Source organism: Syngnathoides biaculeatus, chromosome 23 (genome assembly GCF_019802595.1).
Source record: "Syngnathoides biaculeatus isolate LvHL_M chromosome 23, ASM1980259v1, whole genome shotgun sequence".
In the NCBI taxonomy this organism is placed as follows: Eukaryota; Metazoa; Chordata; class Actinopteri; order Syngnathiformes; family Syngnathidae; genus Syngnathoides; species Syngnathoides biaculeatus.
Genome location: NC_084662.1, coordinates 14375821 through 14399232, shown reverse-complemented (window position 1 = coordinate 14399232; position 23412 = coordinate 14375821). Strand labels below are relative to the sequence as shown.

The 23412-nt window shown below is 43.1% G+C and overlaps 2 protein-coding genes across 2 annotated transcripts; one reads left to right on the top strand and one right to left on the bottom strand.

The window, feature by feature from the left end:
* Nucleotides 1-441: 441 nt before the first annotated feature.
* Nucleotides 442-12484, bottom strand: rab15 (RAB15, member RAS oncogene family). Its single transcript, XM_061812308.1, has 7 exons — nt 12127-12484; nt 6111-6171; nt 5167-5227; nt 4495-4572; nt 3180-3269; nt 2931-2996; nt 442-2753 (listed from the first exon to the last, which is right to left on the bottom strand). The coding sequence occupies exons 1-7, from the start codon at nt 12248-12250 to the stop codon at nt 2592-2594; spliced, it is 642 nt and encodes a 213-aa protein (XP_061668292.1). The 5' UTR covers nt 12251-12484; the 3' UTR covers nt 442-2591.
* A 468-nt stretch (nt 12485-12952) lies between these two features.
* fntb (farnesyltransferase, CAAX box, beta) lies at nt 12953-23408 on the top strand. Its single transcript, XM_061811962.1, has 12 exons — nt 12953-13167; nt 13357-13421; nt 17079-17151; nt 18433-18524; nt 19872-20018; nt 20092-20175; nt 21632-21718; nt 21782-21911; nt 22035-22167; nt 22228-22339; nt 22421-22535; nt 23175-23408. Exons 1-12 carry the CDS (start codon nt 13069-13071, stop codon nt 23286-23288), a joined length of 1251 nt encoding a protein of 416 aa, XP_061667946.1. The 5' UTR covers nt 12953-13068; the 3' UTR covers nt 23289-23408.
* The last annotated feature ends 4 nt before the right edge of the window (nt 23409-23412 follow it).

Below are 23412 nucleotides of genomic sequence, written 5' to 3'. Positions count from 1 at the left end.
AAAATATTTAAGTGTTTTAATGTGAAGCCATAATTTGGTATCAGGAGAGGATAACTCATCGGTCAAAGTTAGCAGTTCAATTTTTGGGACGAGATTATAAATTAGTAAAGTTATCGCATAACTTAACCATAAACGAAAAAGAAGTGTTATTTCCTTGATTGCGGCCTGTTAGGAGACTTTTATCTCAATAAGGCAAAAATTGCCACCCTGACCATGAATGGGTTAATGTCTGGTGTATTAGGGGCACCAGAGTGAGAAAAATGCTATGACATTTCTTGTACATATCTTCACAAAAAAATCTACAGTTTTTGGTAGCAACTCTTGGACGTCTGACAGTCTCAATATAAATAAGAAAGGAAAAAAACACCCTTGATCAGTTTTAAATCATCAAGGATTTACTCATAAACGTGACAACTTCTCTTCAAGAATAATATGCTGCATTCTGCTTGTACAATGTAATATATATTTCCACAAATACTGCTCAAGTAAGTGTAAAGAAGGGAGAAAATATTTTTGTCGTTTTTTTTTTTTTTTCCAAACAACACATCTGTATTATGATTCCGGAGTTTACAATCCAAAATGTCATTCAGCACCGCATACACACACACACACGCTCTCTCATATCCCGTCATCGTGTAGCGTTTAAGAATATGAAACGGATGCACACAAAGTGGATGTTCGTTCTGTCTCCGAGAGGCATCTCTGGTTGAATCATAAGAGTTGAATTCACAGACAGCTGAATTTTAACTTCACTGAAGTTGCAATCAAATCAAATTTGCGCGCAAAAACTGTTCACTTGTCTCCAGGACGAACTGAGATTTTGGCTCTTGGAAAACACCGTTGTGGAACTCTGTGCACTTACATTGTAATAACACGTCAAATTCGTTTTTATGTGAATTTTGCGTTTTGGAAAACCCTGCTGTGCCCGTTTCCAACGGACCGTCATTAAACCATCAGCATTTACAGATCACCAATTTCAAACTATAAAATGAAAGAGATGTACCTGCCGTTTTGCTGCGAAGAAACTGATTATTTGTTCAATTCCTCTTAATTAATGAATGAATTAAATGACATGATCGGCAACCAAAGAAAAACGTCCCTGAACGTCTGTACACTGCACGCACTACATTTTGGGGAAACTTTGTACAATCGTGCGTGAAGCAGTTGAAAAAGTGCCAATGTCACTCACTGAAAACTAGTGAAGAGGTGGACGCTGGGCAACTGTGAGGACAATGTTCATTTGCCCTGGTGGGGAAAAGAACAAAAGAAAGTTTGGAGACATTGTATAAATTTTTCAAGGATTTCGAAACACTTTTTTATAATGTAGCTTTCCTCAGTGTATATGGTATGGAAAGACGTCTTACCATTTACTCGATATCATCCATCCATTCCATTTTCTGAGTCACTTATCCTCACAAGAGTCACGGGAGTGCTGCAGCCTATCCCAGCTACCTTCGTCCAGGAGGCGGGGTACACCCTTAACTGGTTGGCAGCCAATCGCAGGGCACATGGAGAAAACCCACATTGGCACGGGGAGAACATGCAAACTCCACACAGGCAGGACTCGGATTTGAACTCCCGGTCCTCAGAACTGTGAGGCCAACGATCTAACCACGCGTCACCGTGCCACCCATTTATATCTAATTTAAGGTTCATGTCCTAATACGCTCCTTGTCCTCACTAGTAGAACTTTGACAGATAAGAAGAACAATGACACGTTGACACTAGTGAAGCAAAACTGTGTACTGTTAAGACTAATATTAAAGTGCTCGCTGAGTGGTTCTTAAACTGTTTACAAGTACAAACTAAAAGAAAAACCTACCTCTTCAAGTTACCACCATGATAACCGACACGGAAATTCAGTAGTGCAGTAGGCCTAAGAGTTCATCAAGAACAAGGCAGGGCTTTATTGTATATTTTATATTATTGTAACCCTCTCTAACAGTATGCACCGTTTAAACATGAACACAACACTTAAAAATAAATATAAATAAATAAATGAATAAATAGGTAGGTAAATAAATAAATAGCCTGTACTTGGGTAAGGATGCAATACAAATGTGTTGCGCTCAAGATGAATAAAACATGTACCTATATTTATATTTGAAAACAAGCCATCACAAAAGATAAATATGTATGGAAATAAATTAGTGCCACCGGGATTTGAATTTGAAATGCCACAGAAAACAGGATTTGAATTTGAAATGTAAAGTGATCACATTTTTAATAGTTGCCACAATTCGCTGTCTGAAATTCAACCGGCGACAATCCGGTGTCTAAAGTTCACCGTCTGTGACACCAGGCAGGGTTACTTCAGGTCAGAACCAAACAGCCAGTCATTCTACTAGTCCGCCCTAGTGGCTTTACTAGTATCGCCAAATTGTCACACTAGTGAGGATAAAGAGTGCACTAGTACATTGACCTGAAGGTGGCTATCAGGGATATCGAATAAATGCTTCAACGCCTTTCCATAATAGAATTTCCCGACGGGTGATGGATAAGCGTTAGGTAGGAACAAACATCACCCCCACACACTCCCCTCATCTCGCTGTGTCTGAAGGAGGCAGTTCAACACTTTTGTGTTCTGTCTTTTAACACCAGCAACCTTTCCCTTGGTCGGCGGACCCGCCGTCACACAGTCCCTCCTCCTCCTCCAGAGCGGCCAGGTTCAGCTCGTCGTTCAGAGACAACCGCAGAAGATCTAAGTCCTTCTTGTTGGCCGCCAGCACCTGCTCGCCCAGCCGTGTGAAAGTCTCCATGTGGAAGACAAAAAGCAGCGATGGACATTCTTTATTTCTTCTATTTTGTCACCAAGGCTAGACATTGTGAACCCTTACTAGGCACCTATGGTAAATGTCTTTTTCGCAACGGTGATAGTTATAATCCATTTTATGAGTGATGCCTTTTTTTGTCATTGAAAACTGACTTACCTCTGTTATGTTATGGTTGGTGAAGGCACTTGTCTCAAAAAAATCCATTCCATAAGCTCTGGCCAGCTGGAGGATAGGAACATTTGTAAAATATGGGGCTGTTACTTCCTCTCTTGGACACACAAAACTTACAAGTTCAAGTAAAAGTTTACGGTCCATATTAGGTTCATGCTGAAATTTCACCATAAAAGACAATATCTCTACTAATAACTTTTTCGAGAAGTGTAAATGTGACACACACACACACACCTTGACACCTTGCTCTGTGGCCACCTGCCTCTTGTCCACTTCATCCGACTTGTTCCCGACCAAAATCTTTTGGACCTTCTCTGGAGCGTACTAGTAATTGTGAGAACGAGAAGTTAAAGGTCAAGAGTCATCCCTGTAAACGTTCTAAAATAGATGTTGAAATGAAAAATACATATAACATTATTCACTTCAATGTCTGTACGAAAAAATTAATATGACTGGAGAGCGCGTCATCCATGCGCAAAGTTGCGGAAGTGTCATTCGACATCCACGTGGTCGCCATATTGGCTGCATCTCCTGCCCGTGACATCACCCCAGACATTTGCCATTGAAAACATGTTGTGGCCCCAACTGTGGGAGACGAACACACCCCTTCTGACACGGAAGCTCTTTTCGAAGAAGAGAACATCTCACAACCGAGTGAAATAACCGGGGCCATAACACCCTATCGTTTGGATGATATGTGGATCACGGCTAAACCACCTCCCCACCCGATCTACCTGTGCGCGGCAGTGATAAAAACAACGCCGCCCGCAAGCGACGACAACACCGCGGCCAAATTGCCTCCCCGTCCGATCCACTTCCGCGGCAGAGATGGGCCACTGCGACCCAACCCCAACGAGCCACCCCACGACAAAGCCAGCGGCCAGCTCGGCCTTGTCGACAAGGCCTGCGGCGATCCACAAGGCCTGCGCAGGCCATCCTTCAGCGGCTGCTGCACGGAAGCCTTCCGATGCACACAGACACATTTAGCACCCCTGATTTACGGATTACGCCCCCCGCCAACTAATGTTTTTTTTTAGTACCTGTATACACACATACCTGTCATTGGGAACCCAAGAAGCTCTCGTCCTTTGCACCCCTGCAATCCATTTTTCACGACGAACCAGATCTTTTGGAAAAGTATGAAGAGCGAATCGAACCTCCCGAGTGTTCGAGCAATATCCAGCAATGCAACAAGCCGGCGTTTTGGCTAACACGAAGGAACAACGTCACTTCCTGCTTCTTGTCGAAAACAAATCCCTTGAGAGGATTTTCATGGCGGGAGTTACAAAAACCCAAATACGTCAAAATCCTGTTTTGTGGTGAAAAAAGCCGTGGGTCCATACCGGCTGCCGTTTTTTTTCATTAATAACATACTAAATTCATCTATTTCATGACAGTGTCACTTTAAGAGCACAACCAAAGAGAGAGGTAACAGATAGCTACTGTAGATAATGGACTGCCTGTCAAAAATGAATTACAACACTACTGATGATTTCATTAAAAATGATGTTGAAAAAAAAAAAAATCTTATGCGCTAACTGCCGCTCACCTCGTCCACGTCACTGGCCCACTTCATGATGTGTTGGAAGGAGCGCTCGCTTGTGATGTCGTAAACCAGGAAAATTCCCTGAGGAGCGATAGGCGATTGGAAGGTTTTAATTAACAGAACACCACTGAGCGCGCAGAATTATACTGAAGTATAAATTGTGTATCACTGGCCAGAGGAGGCATTCAAAGGAACACGATCTTCCAATTTCATTATCTGTTTTTCGGTAAATAGAAAATTCAATTCGAGCAGATTGGACATTCTGTGCAGCCTGCGGGCTCAACTCTACAGTACTTGTTAATCAAGATTAACATCTTTTACTGTCTGCGGTGCTCTTTTTTTGTCTTTCCAAGGACCTAACACCCATCTTCTAAAAGGTCCTTGAACAGGAAAACAAGGGCACCTCCATACCAGGGTTGTGGGTCACATATAGACAAATAACATACATATTTACATTTAATTAAGAGTCATTAATGAATGAATGCTTTGAATGTGGGAGTAAGCCAGCATATACACTGAAAATACACACACTTTTTCCATTGAATAACACTACAATGTATCCCTCCATGAAACAGAACATGTTTATTTGAGCTATAAAAGTTCTCTCAGAAAACAATGTGGTTCATACAAAAACACTCCAATAAGTTGAGAAAAACAAACACAGGCATTTACTACCTGCGCTCGCCTGTAGTACTGCTTAGTGATGGTCTGGTAGCGTTCCTGGCCTGCAGTGTCCCTGGGAAAACACACACACAAAAGAAGTAATAAGGGATAATATAATATACTGTAGTTACCCAGCTAACAACTGACCGTAATTTCCAGCCTGCAAGCCGCGACTTTTTTCACACACTTTGCACCCTGCGGTTTATGTGTTGATGTGGCTAATTTGTGGATTTTTTTTTAACAGCCGCAAGGGAGCATTCGAGCGGAAAAGGTAAGAATGAGAGCGGTGGAATATATGTGTCGAGGAAGTGACTTTTACCGGCCCTGTTACCGCTGCGCTAGCGTCAGCACTGTGGTAGCGTGTTGCTGCTGTGTGACTGGCGTGTCTCAGTGATATTTACCGGCAAGTTTTATTTTAACCGGCCCTGTTAGCGTTAGCCTAGCGTTAGTGCTAGCTGTAGCGCGGTGCTAGCGATAGCGCTAGCGATAGCACTAGCGTTAGCACGGTGCTAGTGTGTCAAACTCTGTGTACCATTTTTTTTTGTAAATATCTCGTGTTTCATTGTGGGTTTCAATGTGGGCACTTGCGGCTTTTAAACAGCTGCGGCATTTGTATGTACCAAATGGTATTTCTTTTACAAATGTACTTGGTGAGGCTTGTAACCAGATGCGCTCTGTAGGCCGGGAATTACGGTAATCGGACCCCTTGATAATACACAAATAGTGCTTGACGCCTTCTTTTCGCATCTGAGGGAAATTAAAACTGTTTTTGGTATGGTTGTAAATTACTCGCGGCTTTTTTGGTATTAACGGCAGGGCTCAGTCCCTTTCACTGTCTCCTCAAATGAGAAAACTGCATCCAGTTGATATCGACCACTTTTTCACAATGCAATATCTGCTTCGGTTGCAGGAGCGACTGGTGCAATAACACATCCACCACACACGTGAACGCTTACCATATCTGGATGCGCACTTTGATACCATCTATTAACAGCGTCTTCATTTTGAAGTCGATCCCTGCAGGAGAAAGAAGGTGAGGTGTGTATAAACGATGAGAACTTTTAACACTGGTGGTGTGTACTTTCTCAGTACATTACAGCTTTTTGAAGAGAAACGTTTCTACCTGTCATGGAAATCCCTACAGTATTTCTGAGGTCTGCGGTTTTTAGTGATCATCTTTATGTGTTTTCTTTACATACTGTACACCAACCTACACACTGTATGCCCCTTGCATGTGAAGGTAAAGAAGACTCACAGTCACCTTACACGATGAAGATATTAAATGAGAACGTTAAATCACAAAAAGCCACTCACGCAGGAGCTGTCAGCCACGGCTCACGCCCAGACACTCACACTGACTCACCGACATCACACGCCAACCACACCAAGCACTGCCTCTTAAAAGCACATACAGTACATTTGTACTCAAATACGTTTATAGCTAAACTATAAAAACAAAAACAAATGGAAAAATGTAGTCCAGGGCTGGGCAGAAACTGACCCTGACCTTGATGTGGAGATTATGTCAATCGTGTTAAACACTATGAAAAATGGATTGTGTTTACATTTGTTGGGGTTTTGACGCTACCCAAACAAAAATGCTTGGAGTTATTTTTCTATTTCATAACCAAGGTCAAACTCTTATTAGGCATCTACAGCGAATGTTCCTTTTAGCAACGATGATAGATGTTTAAAAAAAAAAAATTAAAAAAGTATGGTTCTGTTATTCTATATCTCTGTGAACCAGCAGGAAAACTGCTAGCATGAAAGATGTTTCAGATGTTTTTTTTTTTTCTTTTCCGAGTTAACTTTAGCGTACTGTACTGAATCCATTCCTACAGTGAAGAAAATAAGTATTTGAACACCCTGCTATTTTGGAAGTTTTCCCACCTAGAAACCATGGAGGGGTCTGAAATTTTCACCGTAAGTGCATGTCCACTATGAAAGTGATAATCCAAAAAGAAAAATCCAGAAATCACAATGTATGATTTATTTTTAACAATTTATTTGTGTGATACAGCTGCAAATAAGTATGTGAACACCTGAGAAAAACAATGTTAATATTTGGTACAGTAACCTTTGTTTGCAATTACAGAGGTTAAACGTTTCCTGTAATTGTTTACCAGGTTTGCACACACTGCAGGAGGGATTTTGGCCCAGTCCACACAGATCTTCTCTAGATCAGACAGGTTTCCGGGCTGTTGCTGCGAAACGCGGAGTTTCAGCTCCCTCCAAAGATTTTCTTTTGGGTTTAGGTCTGGAGACTGGCTAGGCCACGCCAGAACCTTGATATGCTTCTCACTGAGCCACTCCTTGGTTTTCCTGGCTGTGTCCTTCGAGTCATTGTCATGTTGACAGACCCAGCCACGACCAATCTTCAATGATCACACTGAGGGAAAGAGGTTGTTCCCCAAAATCTCACAATACATGGCCATGGTCATCCTCTCCTTAATAAAGTAAAGAAAAACACCCCCAAAGCATGATGCTACCACCCCCATGCTTCACAGTCGGGATGGCGTTCTTGGGATGGAACTCGTCATTCGTCTTCCTCCAAACACAGTGAGTGGAATTATGACCAAAAAGTTCCCTTTTTTCCATTTTTTCTTTTTAGATTATCTTTCTCACAGTGGACATGCACCTACGATGGAAATTTCAGACCCCTCCAAGATTTCTAAGTGGGAGAACTTGCAATAAAGTGGGGTGTTCAAGTACTTATTTTCTTCACTCGAGTTCTCAAATGGTAAATCCCTGGCAACTCTCTTCTTGGTTTTGTTTCCCCACATGGCCGCCCCCACTGACTAATGCCATGATGTCAACGAAAAGTAAAACCACACCCTTTCTCGAGACCACAGTATTCCCCAAGAAGTCAATTAACGGCTTATCTTGGCTGAATCGACTCACACTAAAGCGACCCAGCATCTAACTATATGGATTAAAAAAAATGGCACTGAGTTCAACCGAATACCATTTCTATTCCGTTTCCAAGTTCATATTTGCACTTGTATAAAATGTATATAGCAGAAAGAAGACACGGTTTGGAGAGCTTATGCACTCCAGTTGAGTGACAGAGCCACAGTTCACTAACATTGAAGCGTTGTTAGCACTGTCTTGAGATCCAAAGTCATTCATGCACACAACACTGACAAAAGATAATACAATGGAAGCTCTAAGAGCTAAATAAAACCAGGAGAGACGACTTCAGAGCCATAAACAATTTCCTCTTCACATTGTGGTCGAGGGACCTACGCTGTTTAGGGTTAATTCACGAGTTGTTGTTTTTTTTAAATCCATTCAATGAAACAATGCACGTAATTAAGGTCTGTCCTTAGGAGCTGTGCTTCTGCTGAAGCTTAAAAAAAAACAGACACAATTTCTGCAGCCTACATACTCCACCGCAACAATGGGGAACAGAACAATACGGCGAACTGCATTTAATGGAACATGGCAGAGCTTCACAATCAGCAGAGGGGAAGGCCTTGAATCAACGAAGGAGAACAAATCCCAAAGTGACTTGACAAATAAACTGAGCGTGTTCCAGTATTCCACATAGATGAGGTAGTGACATTTATCAGTGTGTTGAAGGACATGGCTGTGGACTGGATAACGGATGGGCAGATGCTCCAATTCTTTCAGGAAAAAAAGCCATGTCAGCCCAGCTATGACATTATCATCGCTATTGGAACAACTGCAGTCTTACCATTGCAGCAACGTGTAGGGGACGCGTCATAAACTTGATGACTATCGCTTTAAAATGATCTCGATATAATAATTCCACCTAAATGTCAGAGCTTCAAAATCACTGTGCTGGGACATTAGCGTGCAATAAGGAGGGTATTACTATCATAATTATTGCCATGGTGACCCTGTATCTTCGACTTTAGGAGTCTAAAATAATGGTGGACTCGTCAGGACACCACTCAGGTTGTGCGCTAGGCTAATATCAGTGCTTATGTGACTCTTCAGAGTTGTGTGCAGTGTTCATACACACAGTGAACCACGGTCATCTTGTAGGTTCCAGATGCACCCACGATAGGTGAAAATCCACATTGTACAACAGGCAAGCCATAAAATGTGATTTTTTAAAATAGTTTTAAACCTCCCAGGAGGTTGAAGAGTGACGCTCCAGGGAGAAGAGATAGTGAGGTGGACAACTTCAAATACTTGGGGTCAACAAACCAGAGCAATGGTCAGTGTGGGAAGGAAGTGAAGAAACGGGTCCAAGTGGGATGGAACAGTTGGGGGAAGGTGTCTGGTGTTCTATGTGACAGAAGAGTCTCTGCTAGGATGAAGAGCAAAGTTTAGAAAACAGTGGTGAGGCCAGCAATGATGTACGGATTAGAGACGGTGCCACTGAAGAAACAACAGGAAGCAGAATTGGAGGTGGCAGAAATGAAGATGTTGAGGTTCTCGCTCGGAGTAACCAGGTTGGATAGGATTAGAAATGAGCTCATTAGAGGGACAGCCAAAGCTGGATGTTTTGGAGACAAGATTCGAGAGAGCAGGCTTCGATGGTTTGGACATGTCCAGAGGCGAGAGAGTGAATATATTGGTAGAAGGATGGTGAGGATGGAGCTGCCAGGCAAAAGAGCAAGAGGAAGACCAAAGAAAAGGTTGATGGATGCTGTGAGGGAGGACATGAGGACTGTGGGTGGTGGAGAGGAGGATGCACGAGATAGGCTTAGATGGAAAAAGATAACACGCTGTGGCGATTCTTTATGGGACAAGCCAAAAGGAAAAGAAGAAGAAGTTTCCCACATCGCAGATGGTGTAAAACATGCTCAAATGTATTTAAACACACTTTTTAAGCATACTTCATAGGTATTTGAAGACAAAGAAGTTGGAAACATCAAATGTATGGCTGTGCACGTATCAGTAGTGACTCGAACTAGAATTCAAGTGGGCTTGAAAAAGTGATCAACAAATCTGGATCAGAAGAAAACTTAGAATATCACACTACAAAATTGCTGACAAGAGCCAAAACTGCTGGCATGCTGCATTTACATTACAAAAATACGCAGTGGATGCAACTATTTGCAGAGGGAATACAAATAAATGCATTTCAAATGCATTAGGAGGAAAATGAAGGAGCGGGGATATCGGGACAATATGCCCCCGGTCCGTTGTGGTAAAGAGGGAGCTAAGTCGAAAGGCGAAGCGCTCTATTTACCTGTCAATCTATGTTTCTACCCTTACCCATGGGCATGAGCTGTGGGTCATGACCGAAAGAACAAGATCCCGGATACAAGTGGCCGAAATGAGTTGCCTCTGCTCGGTGTCCGGGCTCTCCCTTAGAGATAGGGTGAGAAGCTCGGTCATCCGGGAGGGGCTCAATGTCGAGGCGCTGCTCCTCTGCATTGAGTGGAGCCAGGTGAGGTGGCTGGGGCATCTGATTCGGACGCCTTCTTGGTGAGGTGTTCCGGGCATGTCTTACCTGAAAGAGACCCCGAGGACGACCCAGTACAAGCTGGAGAGAGTCTACTCAACTGTATTTCACCATTTTTAATCTGTATTTATGTCTGACGCCATTTTGACTAACTGTGAGTAGTTTCTGCGGACCCCCTCACCGAGACGATGGTGAGGTGTAGGATGGTCAAACTGAAGTTTAAATATGGCGACAAGACAAGTTTAGACCAACCGGGCTTCTACGTTTGGTTGAGGTATGATGACAGATCCTGGTTAGAGTAAGGCATTCTAAACTGTTATGACAAACTACAGTATAGTCGATTTTGTATTATTGTAATATCCCATAGTTTCTGCGCAATTTGTATTACTTCGATAGTTCTTTTTTTTTTTTTTGGGGTAGACGACGTAGGTCAGTGTGGATCTTGAGACGACAGTCAGTTGTCCGCGGGACGGTCAGCGTCCACACGCGCCGGTAAAGGGTCAAGACAGTTACTTGCCTTGTTTGATCAGTCTACGTCCAGTCCTAACTCCGGGAGTCGATCGTGAGGTCCAACTTCTGACACCAAGTTTATTTGGAATAAAATTGGAAAAACAATTTTGTCTTTTGTCAATTTAATTAAATCTGCGTCCATGACAGAAAAGGGAGGCTGGTAGAGCCTCTATGACAGGATGAAAAAATATTCAAGCTGTTATGTAAATTTGAAAAAGTCACACAAGAAAAAAGAAGTATTGAAGTAATAAAAATCACAGAAACTATGGGATGGAATACTAAAAGAATATGGACTACATTTGGTCATAACTGGACTAAAACGCACAAGCGTACTCTCTTTCCGGCTCAATAGGTAATTTTCAAATTCAGTAATCATATTGGATTTTTCATTTGTTCGACTCTGACGTGCCCATTTTTACAGAATCATACAAGGAATAACAATTCGATTCTAATTTGTAAGTCATTTGTTACGGTCAAAACTAATAGCGATGGTAGACAGTATAGAATTTACATTTACAATTTAGTTGTCTTTGTGCCTTTAAGAGGTGCAAACTGGTGGATTTGAAAAGTTTTGCGTGATTCTTTTTGGTACAAATCTGATATCGTACCAGCTCCCTAGTCTCAAATTCATTTATACAGTTTTCTTCTATTTAAAGCAATTATAATTATTATTTTTGCATTATTATTATTATTATTGTTCTTCACATGCTTCAAAAAAACCTAAATGCTTAATCTAACATGATTGTTTCGACTATTATTATTAAGTAAGAAAATACAGGCGGCAGCACAATTAGTTGACAGAGTCATAAACGTTTGGTTTAGAGTGGAAAGGTTGCGGGTTCCAATTTCGGTTCAGGACCTCCATTGCCAAGTGTGGAAAAATGTTGATCAATTTTGGTAAACACAGTAGAAACAATAATGGGGAAAAAATGATTTGGAGTGATGTCTCTCTTTGGTATTAGAAAGAAAATGTATATTTGAAGAAAAACATACCTGCTGGATGTGGTTGGCCATTCATTCCTCAACTCGACAGAGACCTCGAATGCAACATAGACAGAGTACCTGATATTGGCGCTTACCTATGGTTGAAATGTGAGACGGGTGAAATTCATTGTCGGTGAATCTGCATAGCAAACATGTTTTTCCAACCCCAGAGTCTCCGAGAAGCAGGAGTCGGAAGAGCACATCGTACTGCTTGGCCATGGTGATGATTTAAAAGCCTGGGAAGAGAGGCGGGTTCGGGGGGTTGGGAGGATAAAAGCTACCAGTCAGTCGACGAATGGCTCCCTCTGCTCTCACGAGCCATGTCTGCTGAAACTGCCCACGTCAAAGCGTGTGTTTTGTGGTTGTTGTTGTTGTTGTTATTGTTGTGGGGCACTCGGACACAAACACAAGGATGCTCCAGTTTACAGGCTCCTGCCTCCAGTGGGTGCGGTAAATTACTGTAAAGTTCAACCAAGAGGAGCGACTTCCAGCTGCCGCTTTCACAATTGAAGACTACGTTTGCAGTTTGACCACGGATTTTGTTTTAATAAAGAGCATCATATCCCCATGTGGGTTTTGCTGTGTTTAAAAATGACATATTTTATTGATAATTGTATCGCGCATACATTGGGTTTTTGTTTTGTATGACAGGCTTTAGAACTTTATTTTGGAAACAAAAACACTTGTTATCCGGTTCTTGTGTCAAAAGCTACCTCTGACCGAAGTACTGTAACGCATGATATTTTCCTGTATTTAGAAGACGCGTGATATATTAATTGAGATAAACCATAGAAAAGTATTTGTGAAATCGCTGACATCATACTAAACAATTTTTAATCGCGTAAGAGTAACACGGTTGTTACCGTCACCGAACAACGATATACATTTTTGACCTCTTGGCAACGCCGTACTTGCTACGGCAACGTCATTTCCGATAAGTGCAACCCTAACAGGAAGTGAGTGAACCAGCATGAGAAAGTGACTCGAAACCTGTCAAAACAAACAGCCGATATCTTTCCGACTTTTCCTTTATTACGATGGACGGCGTGCACACTCCTCTGCGGTGTTTTCGGGAGTGTCACTCCTATGAAATGTTCAGGGACGACGGGTTGGGAACTGTGACTTCACGGGAGCAGGTAAGCGGCAGCTCACATTCGTCCCTAACGAGGAGCTAAATCTGACCCAGAGGGGCGTCATTTACTTGGGATAACTTTGAATGCATTCCCTCCGTTTAAGAAACAGAGGATATCGGACTTTATAACGGGCTTGATTAAAAAATACGAAAGTTTTTTGTGCATTTTTTTTCCATTTCCTTTTTGGAATAGAAAAGAGTAGAGCGCAGCATTGAAGAAGTCATCAACGTTTACAAGCAAATCCACAGCATCCCACAGTAAGTGACTGTTCTGTTCCTTTACGGTGTCTCCTCTAAATTGTTCAAAATAAAACGGAAAATAGATAAACAACTAAACTAAACAGTCCCTCCCAAAACGGCTAGCGACAGGTCTTCGGTCAATTTGGAAAATGACGCTTAAAGAAAGCGTCGCATCTTCGTTAAATCAGGCGCATTGTCGCTACCAGTGGTCAGCTAGAGTAATTGCAATGTGAGATTTTAGTGCTTAATACATCCATCCATCTTCTTATCTGCTTATCCTCACGAGGGTCGCGGGGAGCGCTCGAGGCTATCCCAGCTGTCAACAAGCAGGAGGCACGGTACACCCTGAACTGGTTGCCAGCCAATCGCAGGGCACATAGAGACAAACAGCTGCACGCACAATCACACCTACGGGCAATTTAGAGTGTCCAATTAATGTTACATGTTTTTTGGGATGTGGGAGGAAACCGGAGTGCCCGGAGGAAACCCATGCAGGCACGAGGAGAACGTGGAAACTCCACACAGGCAGGTCTGGGAGTGAACCCGGGACCTCAGAACTGTGAGGCCAACACTTTCCAGTTGATTCACCGTGCTGCCCCGCTTGATACATTATCTAAAAAAAAAAAAAAAAAGGTGTTGCCAATTTGCATTCCCTGTACCTGTTTAGCAATATAAATTACTACATTAAAAGCTGTCATACTTAATCGTGGCAAGTATCCAAAAAAAATACATTCAATTTTATTGTTAGATGAGATTATGTTACATTTTCAGTTTGTAATATGCCTTAAGTATTGTGTAAGGTTGGAAACAAAGGAAGCATGCAAAAGTGAAGGATGAATAATGTAATAAGTAAAAAAAAAAAAAAAACCGCATCTTGGCAGACTCGAAGCTGTTCTTCCTGTGTTGCCAGGACAACCAAGGAGTCTCCCTTAGTGGAGGATGTGACGCATCCAACATAACAATGTTTTTCCACGTCTCGAGTTTAATTAGTAACATTTGAACTGTCCTTATCATACAAGACAGCACACTTTAATTATTTGGGATTAATTAACTATTCTGTATTGCCAAGTTTTGATTGACATTGCAGAAAGGTATTCATTTAACAGTAAGCATGTGCTAAAAATGAATGAATGAAAAGAGGAAAAATTACTGGAGTTGCTATGTGCAGTGTTGTACTGAAAAAAAGAATGAATATTAGTAATGTACGGAGCCCCTAAAGGGACAATGGGGAAAAAAAAGTAACTGGTTTCTCATTGTGATGAGTAAGTTTCTCATTGTAATGAATAAGTTTCTCATTGTAATGAGAAACCTCATTGTAATTAGTAAGATTCACATTGTAATGAGTGACTAGTCCATTGTATGTGTGCATGTTTAAAAGACCCTTATTCAGGAAGCTACCGCTAGCAGGTAAATAAGCTACAACTACCTGAACGCAGGAAGCTACCGCTAGCAGGTAAATAAGCTACAGCCCATAGGTAGCCGTTTTTCGACACTCTCATTGTAATGTGTAAGTTTCTCATTTTAATGAGTAACTAGTCCATTGCATGTGTGCATGTATAAAAGACCCTTATTCCTTATTCAGGAAGCTACCGCTACCAGGTAAATAAGGTACGACTACCTGAACGCAGGAAGCTACCGCTAGCTGGTAAATAAGCTACGACCCATAGGTAGCCGTTTTTCGACACTCTCATTGTAATGAGTAACTTACTCATGAGTTACAATCAGTAAGTTACTCGTTACAATGAGAATGTTACTCATTACAATGAGAAATTTACTCATCACAATGAGAATGTTTCTCATTACAATGAGAAACCAGTTGTTGTTTTTTTTCAATGTCCCTTTAAGGGGCTCCGTAGAAATAACTCAATGTTACACAGAAGATTTGCAACCAAAATCACAATAATTAAGACACAGTTAAGTGGATATTATGAGAAGACACTAGGCCTTCATCATCCTGTGAAATTTAAATCTTTAAGTAATGGATGATTTACAATTACAGTATTGCATTCAAGCATGACGTTTTTTGTGTTCCGCTAATATTACTGTGATCGATTTGTGTTTGACTTCCAAAAGAAGAATACGTACAAATAATTAAACGTTTGTTAAATCTGTTAAAAAGACGACAAATATTGAGCCCAAATATATCGTCCATTTCTAGTGTATTCGGGGTCTTAGTGGCCTTAAAAAGACTTAAATGTGGCTTCCTTACACCCGTTTGTCAAATACTGGCACAATAGTGTACATTTGCAGTAATTGTGTCGATTAGCGTTCGTATTTAGACTCAAGGAGTAATGACTAATTGCACGCCTCAGCTTTTACTGGTTGCATTCGCTGTGATTATGGCACATTAGCGAGCCCAGCGTCTCCGATGGTTCTGATGGCGCGCCAATCAGCCCACATGTTCTCCTGCTGTTCACGAACGCCTCCCAGCAGGCTGACTCATCTCATTTCTATGACAACTGTATCAAACTGCCACAGCAGACAACAAAAAATTATCTTTGTTTTATTTCAGGAGGTCGTACAGTTGCAGTAATGTTGTAGTAAATGCAAGGAGTCTTTGTTTCGGTTTCGAAGGCAGGGGTGGCAAACTTCGATCGTTGCTCCTGCCCACCATCTCTTTGATGGCTGCCTTTTGACAGATTCATTTCATGTCGCAGAGCGTAGCGAGGTTCACTGCGCACCATGAAGTAAAAGGCCATGAAAAAAAAAGGGAGACATTAAATTTTAAAACGTCATGAAACAAATACCCCACGACACCAGTGAGGAGAAGCGGTACGGGAAATGGAGGGACGGATGAAACAAATACATGGGGAATGGCTTTAGGTTAAAATTCCAATGTGCTTTGGCATCGAGATGTAAAAAAACTATTTGAGAAGAAAGATGTGAGTTATTCAAATGATTTAAAAATGCCAATAAATGCATAAATAAAAAGGGAAAAACCGTTTAAAGCACTGCTATACGAAGAGACAAAAGGCAATACAATATACATGAAAATGATACTGTCATTGTTATTTCACACTTTGCAATGAATAGTTTTGGAAATATTACAAAGAAAATACCGTAATTCCTGGCCTACAGCGCGCACCTAGTTATAACTCACGCGGTATATTTGTAAAGGAAATACTATTTGGTACATACATACGCCGCAGCTGTGTAAAAGCCACAAGTGCCCACATTGAAACACAAGATATTTATAAAGATGGTACAAAGAGAGTTTAACGCTAGCACTGCGGTAACATGGCCAGTGGGGGAAAAAAAAAACAAAAAACGGTGAAAATCACTGAGACACGGCAGTAACTCGCTAGCGCAGCGCTAACAGACCCGGACAGGTAAAAGTCACTTACTCGGCACATATATTCCACCGGTCTCACGCTTACCTTTTTTGCTCGAGTGCCCCCTTGCGGCCGTTAGAAAAATACATGAATTAGTCGCATCACCACATAAACTGCAGGGTTGAAAGCATGTGAAAAAAAAGTTGCGGCTTATGGGCCGGAAATTACGGTATATTGTTGTTTTCATTTTATATCAGTATTGATTTTCAGTAGCGCTGCGATACATCCAGTGTGGGGATATTGTACCGCCAGAGTCAGTTTAGTGCTGATTTTATCACCAGACAGACGCACACGCTGCCATTTTCTATCTATAACTGCTCCTTGTCTTACATTTGCTCCACAGGCCAACATTGCTGCGGGAACAGCACTATCAGTACCTCAAGAAGGGCTTACGGCAACTATCAGACTCTTACGAGGTAACGATGTCAAACTCGCCCAGCGCTGATGCATTCACTGCCTCCTGCTTGTACTGTAAATCGACAATGCTGGAGCATTCAAAACAATGGGCTCTCTAGAAGGTCGCTGCTTTTTTTTTTTTTTGCGTGAGTCATTCTCTTCATTGTTAGACAGAAAGTTGAGCATTTTGTGACATCATCGCCCGCAGCTCAGTATTACATCGGTGAGTGGTATACGCGGAATTTCGGGAAATTAGGCTAATGCTTTGTCTGACGTGGATCAATGGCAGCCAATCATCACATAGCTGGATGTCAGAATTGGAATGCTCTCTCTTCTGTGATGAACTTTTCTTTTCACCTCCTGGATTCCAACCTCCATCCTTAGAACTGTGGGCCAGATGTGCTACACACTAGCCCTGGTGTAGCAGGTTGCTTTTGGATTTTTTTGTTTTGGTTTTTTAAAATGGGTTTGCAACCAATTCATATTGTACTGAGGTGGCTTGTCCATTTGTGCAGTCCATTTTGTTTAATTATCGTCAAACCACAGGAAACGGGTGAACACAAATATGGGTGTAACGGGTCTGTTTGGGAGGAAATCTGTCCAACGTTTGGGGTGTTTGATTTTGGACGTTTCACTTGGACCGTAATTCCCGGCCTACACAGCGTACCTGGTTACCTCACCGAGTACATTTGTAAAGGAAATACCATTTGGTACATACATACGCTGCAGCTGTGTAAAAATCGCAAGTGCTCACATTGAAACACGAGATATTTACAAAGAAAAACGGTACACAGAAAAAGTTTAACGCTAGCCCTGCGATAAAGTTGGCGCTAGTGCTAATGCTAACAGTGCCCGTTCAAATAAAACTTACCGGTAACCGGCAGTAACACAGCAGCAACACGTTAGCACAGCGCTAGCGCAGTGCTAGCAGGACTGGTAAAAGTCACTTCCTCGGCACATGTATTCCACCGGTCTCACTCTTACCTTTTCCGCTCAAGTGTCCCCTTGCGGCAAAAAAAAAATATATGCACAAATTAGCCGCATCACCGCACAAATGGCAAGGTTAAAAGCGTGTGAAAAATGTTGAGGCTTGTCGGCCGGAAATTGCGGTATATATTATAGGCAGTATAGTTATTATTATATTATTATCATATCCTTTATTATTACTTGACATTATTTTCTTTATGAGCCATAGACGATCTCTCTCTCTTTCTCTCTCTCTATCTATTTCTCCTCTCAACTCTCTCTGCTCCTGATATAACATCTCGTCTTATGTCAAATTTGCATTTGTGTGTGTGTAGTGTCTGGACGCAAGCAGACCTTGGCTTTGCTTCTGGATCCTTCACAGTCTGGAGTTACTCGACGAGCCCGTTCCGTCCTCCGTGGCCTCGGAGTGAGTCACACACACACCGTCACGTTCGTGCCGCTGTTTAACAACCACTTGACCACCAACACTCTTCATTTAGACTCACTGCTGTGCTGAACGACTCACTTGTCGCCTCCATGTCATAATTACTGCAGTAACCTTTACGCTCTTTTATTTATTCTTTTTTGCAACGGTGTTACATAGAGACAGAATGCCCTGAAAAAGTATTCGCACCCTTCGCCAGTGGAAAGCGCCCGCTTGTTTTTTCTCTCGCTCGCTCTCCCATTCTCTGCTTGTGCCCAGTTCAGAACCTGAGAGAGGATGCTAGAGCTCAGTTTGCCTTCCAGATTAAGTTGGCTGGCGACATTTTAGCGAGTCATGTGATTGCTCGCCATGGCGAAGGATGAAAAGGGGCTGGCGTCAATATATTCAAAATAGTAAAATTTGGCATTTTATGGGGATGTTATAGAAAACTTTTTGCATCATCCCGTCTCAGTCTATTTTATGAATTCCCATTCCGTTTAAATTTCATTTCCCATTAATTAATTTTATCACATACCCCATTAAATCCCAGCCCTACCTGTGTGGAGTTTGCATGTTCTCCCCGTGCCTGCGTGGGTTTTCTCCTGGCACTCCAGTTTCCTCCCACATCCCAAAAACATGCAACATAAATTGGACACTCTAAATTGCCCCGAGGTGTGATTGTGAGTGCGGCTGTTTGTCTCCATGTGCCCTGCGATTGGCTGGCAACCAGTTCAGGATGTACCCCGCCTCCTGCCCGTTGACAGCTGGGATAGGCTCCAGCACTCCCGCGACCCTTGTGAGGATAAGCGGCTAAGAAAATGGATGGATTGACATACCCCATTAAAATTATGGTTTATTACTTCATGTTTCCTTGGTGTTGGTGTCTACTTTGGTCCAGTAACTTGACCGTATTACGCAAAGCTGCCTTTTTAATTGCAGTAAAAATATTTGGGTATCTGGGGAATCACTGATAATGTAGTGGTACACACGCCTGTCTTTGGTGCGGGCAGCGTGGGATCGATTCCCGCTCAGTGATGGTGTCGATATCTGCCCCGTGACTGACTGGCGACCAGTTCAGGGTGTAGTCCGCCTTTTGCCCGAAGCTAGCTGGGATAGGCTCCAGTTTTCCCGCGACCCTTGTGAGGATAAGCGGCTCGGATAATGACATGACATATTTGGGTGTCTGGCATCCTTACTGACCCATCAAGTGTGAAATCATACAGGCAAGTAATTTTTTTGGGAGGTCTATACAGTAAATATTACCCTTCATAGTTTCTCGTCTTGGCTGGCAATTGTTTTCTTTTGTGGGGAAAATATTTTGGTACTTACCGCTGATCACTTCCAACGCAGCGTGTGTCAGTTCTTGGCCCGGTGTCAGAGCCCAACGGGGGGTTTCGGCGGCGGACCCTCACAGCACGCCCACCTGGCGCCCACCTACGCCGCCGTCAACGCCCTTTGCATCATCGGCACAGAGGAAGCTTACAATGTCATAGACAGGTAGGTGGATTTTTTTCTCCTTTGAACACATGGAATCATATTACCTTAATAAAATGTCTCACCTCTGTTCTAGGGAGAAGTTGTTAGATTTCCTGTGGTCGGTGAAGCAGCCAGACGGCTCCTTTGTGATGCACGTGGGAGGGGAGGTGGATGTGAGGTGGGAAGCCAGATGATGTTCAACCTCTTCTTCTCTCTGCGTCTCAAAATTAACAGTTTACAGTGAAAGCCTCGGCGCTAATAGCAAATACCTGCAAGTCAATGAGATCCCATGAGATGGCGACAAAGCACCTAGAGCAGAAAGGATCATTGAAAATAAAATGGGGTGGGGGGGCTTATATGTAGCACTCATAGTGTGCTCAAGCTAAACAACAATTGATTTTATATATAACAGTCAAAGAATAACCAGCAAAGTATTAACACCATGCATGTACAATCGTGATCCCGCATTTCATAAAGTTCCCGTCAGCTTTGTGGGGGTTCACTGTATATTTAAAGGTCAAGTGTCATCCCGATAAACAGTCTAAAATAGATATTGAAATGAAAAATACATATAACATTATTCACTTCAATGTCTATACGAAATAAATATGAACAGAAAGCGCGTCATCCACGTGCAAAGTTGCGGAATTGTCATTTGACATTCAAGTGGTCGCCATATTGGCTGCATCTACTGCCTGTGACGTCACCCCGGACATTCGCCATTGAAAACACGTTGTGGCCCCTAATGTGGGAGACGAACACGGCCATTCTGACACGGAAGCTCTTTTCGAAGAAGAGAACATCCCACAACCGAGTGAAGTGATCAGGGCAGTAAGGCCCAGTTGTTTCGAGCCATGTTTAGATTATATGTGGATCACTTCTAACTAACAACAGACTCCCAGTATATATGAGCCACCCCGGCCGAAGCAGCTTCGGCGGCGGCGGCTCGTCTGCCCACCTACTATGGGACACGGAAGCTCTTTTCAAAGAAGAGAACATATCACAAATGAGTGAATAATAATAATATTACAATATTACCCTTTCGTTTCAAGCCATATTTAGATGATATGCGGATCACGGCGAAACTGCATGCGGCCAAACCACCTCATCGTCCGATCCACCTCCGCGGGGCGTAGATGAACCACGTGATTGGGGTGCACGGCGCCGACAGGCACGTCGACACATTACCACCACTGACTTACTGATGCGGATCTTTTGCACCCGTGCAATCCAATTTTCACGACGAACCGGGTCTCTTGGAAACTTATGAAGGGTAAATCCATCCTCCCGACTGTTCGAGCAATATCCAGCAATGCAACGAGCCGGCATTTTGGCTAACACGAAGGAACAACGAGCTACCTTCCCGCAGGTAAAACTAATAGAAACAAACGAGTCCGCTTGAGTGCACTACTGCCCTGTACGTCACTTCCTGCTTCTTCTCGAAAAAAATCCCTCGAGAGGATTTTCATGGGAGGACTTACAAAAAGCCATACACGTCAAAATCATGTTTTGTGGTGGGAAAAAAAACGCATGGGTCCATACCGGCTGCCATTTTTTCATTAATAACATACTAAAAATCATGCATTTCATGACATTGGCCCTTTAATTGACAGTGCATTCATCTACCTCCGCAGGAGCGCATATTGTGCAGCCTCCGTAGCGTCACTCACCAACATCATCACACCCAAACTGTTTGAGGACACCACTAATTGGATCCTCAGGTAAGCGAGTTGCTGTGGTTTATCCATCGATTCCTTCCTACTCTTATCTGTGGCTTTGCGCAGCTGTCAGAACTGGGAGGGCGGCCTCAGCGGCGTGCCGGGTCTGGAGGCCCACGGCGGCTACACGTTCTGCGGTACCGCCGCTCTGGTCATCTTGGGGAAAGAGGACATGCTGGATCTCAGAGCGCTACTGGTGAGGAACTTGGCAACATGTCAGATTTGAGCTTTTTGTTGTGAAAAAAAAAAAAAAAAAGTTTAATTTGAGGGTCGTTCAGCTCCCCTCCTGAAAAATATCTTATGCCTTCTGTCTGTGCAGAGGTGGGTGGTCAGCAGACAAATGCGTTTTGAAGGGGGTTTCCAGGGCCGCTGCAACAAACTGGTGGACGGCTGCTACTCCTACTGGCAGGCCGGACTCCTGCCGCTCCTCCACCGGGCCTTCTTCAAGGAAGGTAACTTTGCCGCTTACGCTCATTGCGGCGTTTTGAGTCTCACGCATTGGTTTCGCGCAGGGGAGTCGGAGCTGAGTCGGCACAGGTGGATGTTCGAGCAGCAAGCCTTGCAGGAGTACATCCTCCTCTGCTGCCAGAACCCAACCGGGGGGCTGCTGGATAAGCCTGGCAAGTCAGTATGACAAAGCAGATAAGCGCAACAAGAAAAAATCCCGATCAAACGCTTCGAGGCCTCCTCTTTGTTCCCATCCAGATCCAGAGACTTTTACCACACGTGCTACTGCCTGAGCGGTCTTTCCATAGCGCAGCATTTCGGGAACACGGACAGCCATCACGAGAGCGTCCTCGGCAAAGAGCAGAACAGATTGGTGAGGAGTGACGTGCTTGTGTCTGTGTGGCTCTTTGCCGTAACACAGGAAAAAAATGTGGCTCTTTAACTCTGGTTAGTTGCACATCCCTGCTTTACTGAATTAGTTTTATAACGCACTGTCGAGTTCTACAAGATGGCGTCATTATTCTCGCTCGATAGCGCAACTACATTTTGACAAACAAAAATCCTGACTGGCATGATTGTACGTGGTCATACTTTAGTACTACTTCGGAACCAAACATGTTTAGTGATAATGCAAATGGGGAAAAAGAGGTTGTGACAGATGTGAGGCGTTGGCTGGAATTGAGAAGTGAAGTAATTGGGCCTGGGGGGGGGGGGGTACACAGTACATGTGGTTTCACTTCGAAATGTGAACGGCATCAGCTGCGGTGTAACACGGCCTCCTGTTACGTCACTCGCACCTTCGGGTGGCGACACAAGACACTGTCCGTTGCGCACTCATACTAGTGTGTCGGGCGTGTTGATTCAACGGCAAATTTCTTGGTGGGGGTGTTGCAAATGCTTGCTTCTTAGTGCATTCGTTGCAGCGTCCAAAGTGCCACAACTAACGAGGTTTTTTTCCCCTTCTTTTTTGCCCTGCAAGTGCTGTGACATGCGTTTTTGTTTCCATTTGTAGGCTCCAACTCATCCCGTTTACAACATATGTCCGGAGAAGGTGGCTCAGGCATTGCAGCATTTCCTCCGGCTCCCCGTCCCGACGGAAAAATCCTCAGCCGACCATCGGTCCTAATTTGTAGACGACGGGAAGCAGCAAAAAGGATTTCTCGTTCTTAATGCCTTTTTTTGCCACTCTGAAATTGTTTCAGTTGGGCCAAGGTTATTAAATCTTTCTATCGCAACAAATTCTGTGATTT

Bases quoted from the DNA above. Each gene is read 5' to 3' on its own strand.
- fntb (XM_061811962.1), top strand. From the start codon at position 13,069: ATGGACGGCGTGCACACTCCTCTGCGGTGTTTTCGGGAGTGTCACTCC. The intron at 13,422-17,078 runs GTAAGTGACTGT...TTTGCTCCACAG, and splicing joins CAAATCCACAGCATCCCACA to GCCAACATTGCTGCGGGAAC. The intron at 21,719-21,781 runs GTAAGCGAGTTG...GGCTTTGCGCAG, and splicing joins ACCACTAATTGGATCCTCAG to CTGTCAGAACTGGGAGGGCG.
- rab15 (XM_061812308.1), bottom strand. From the start codon at position 12,250: ATGGCCAAGCAGTACGATGTGCTCTTCCGACTCCTGCTTCTCGGAGAC. The intron at 5,228-6,110 runs GTAAGCGTTCAC...GTGTTTTCCCAG, and splicing joins AAAGTGCGCATCCAGATATG to GGACACTGCAGGCCAGGAAC. The intron at 2,754-2,930 runs GTAAGTCAGTTT...TTCCACATGGAG, and splicing joins CCAACCATAACATAACAGAG to ACTTTCACACGGCTGGGCGA.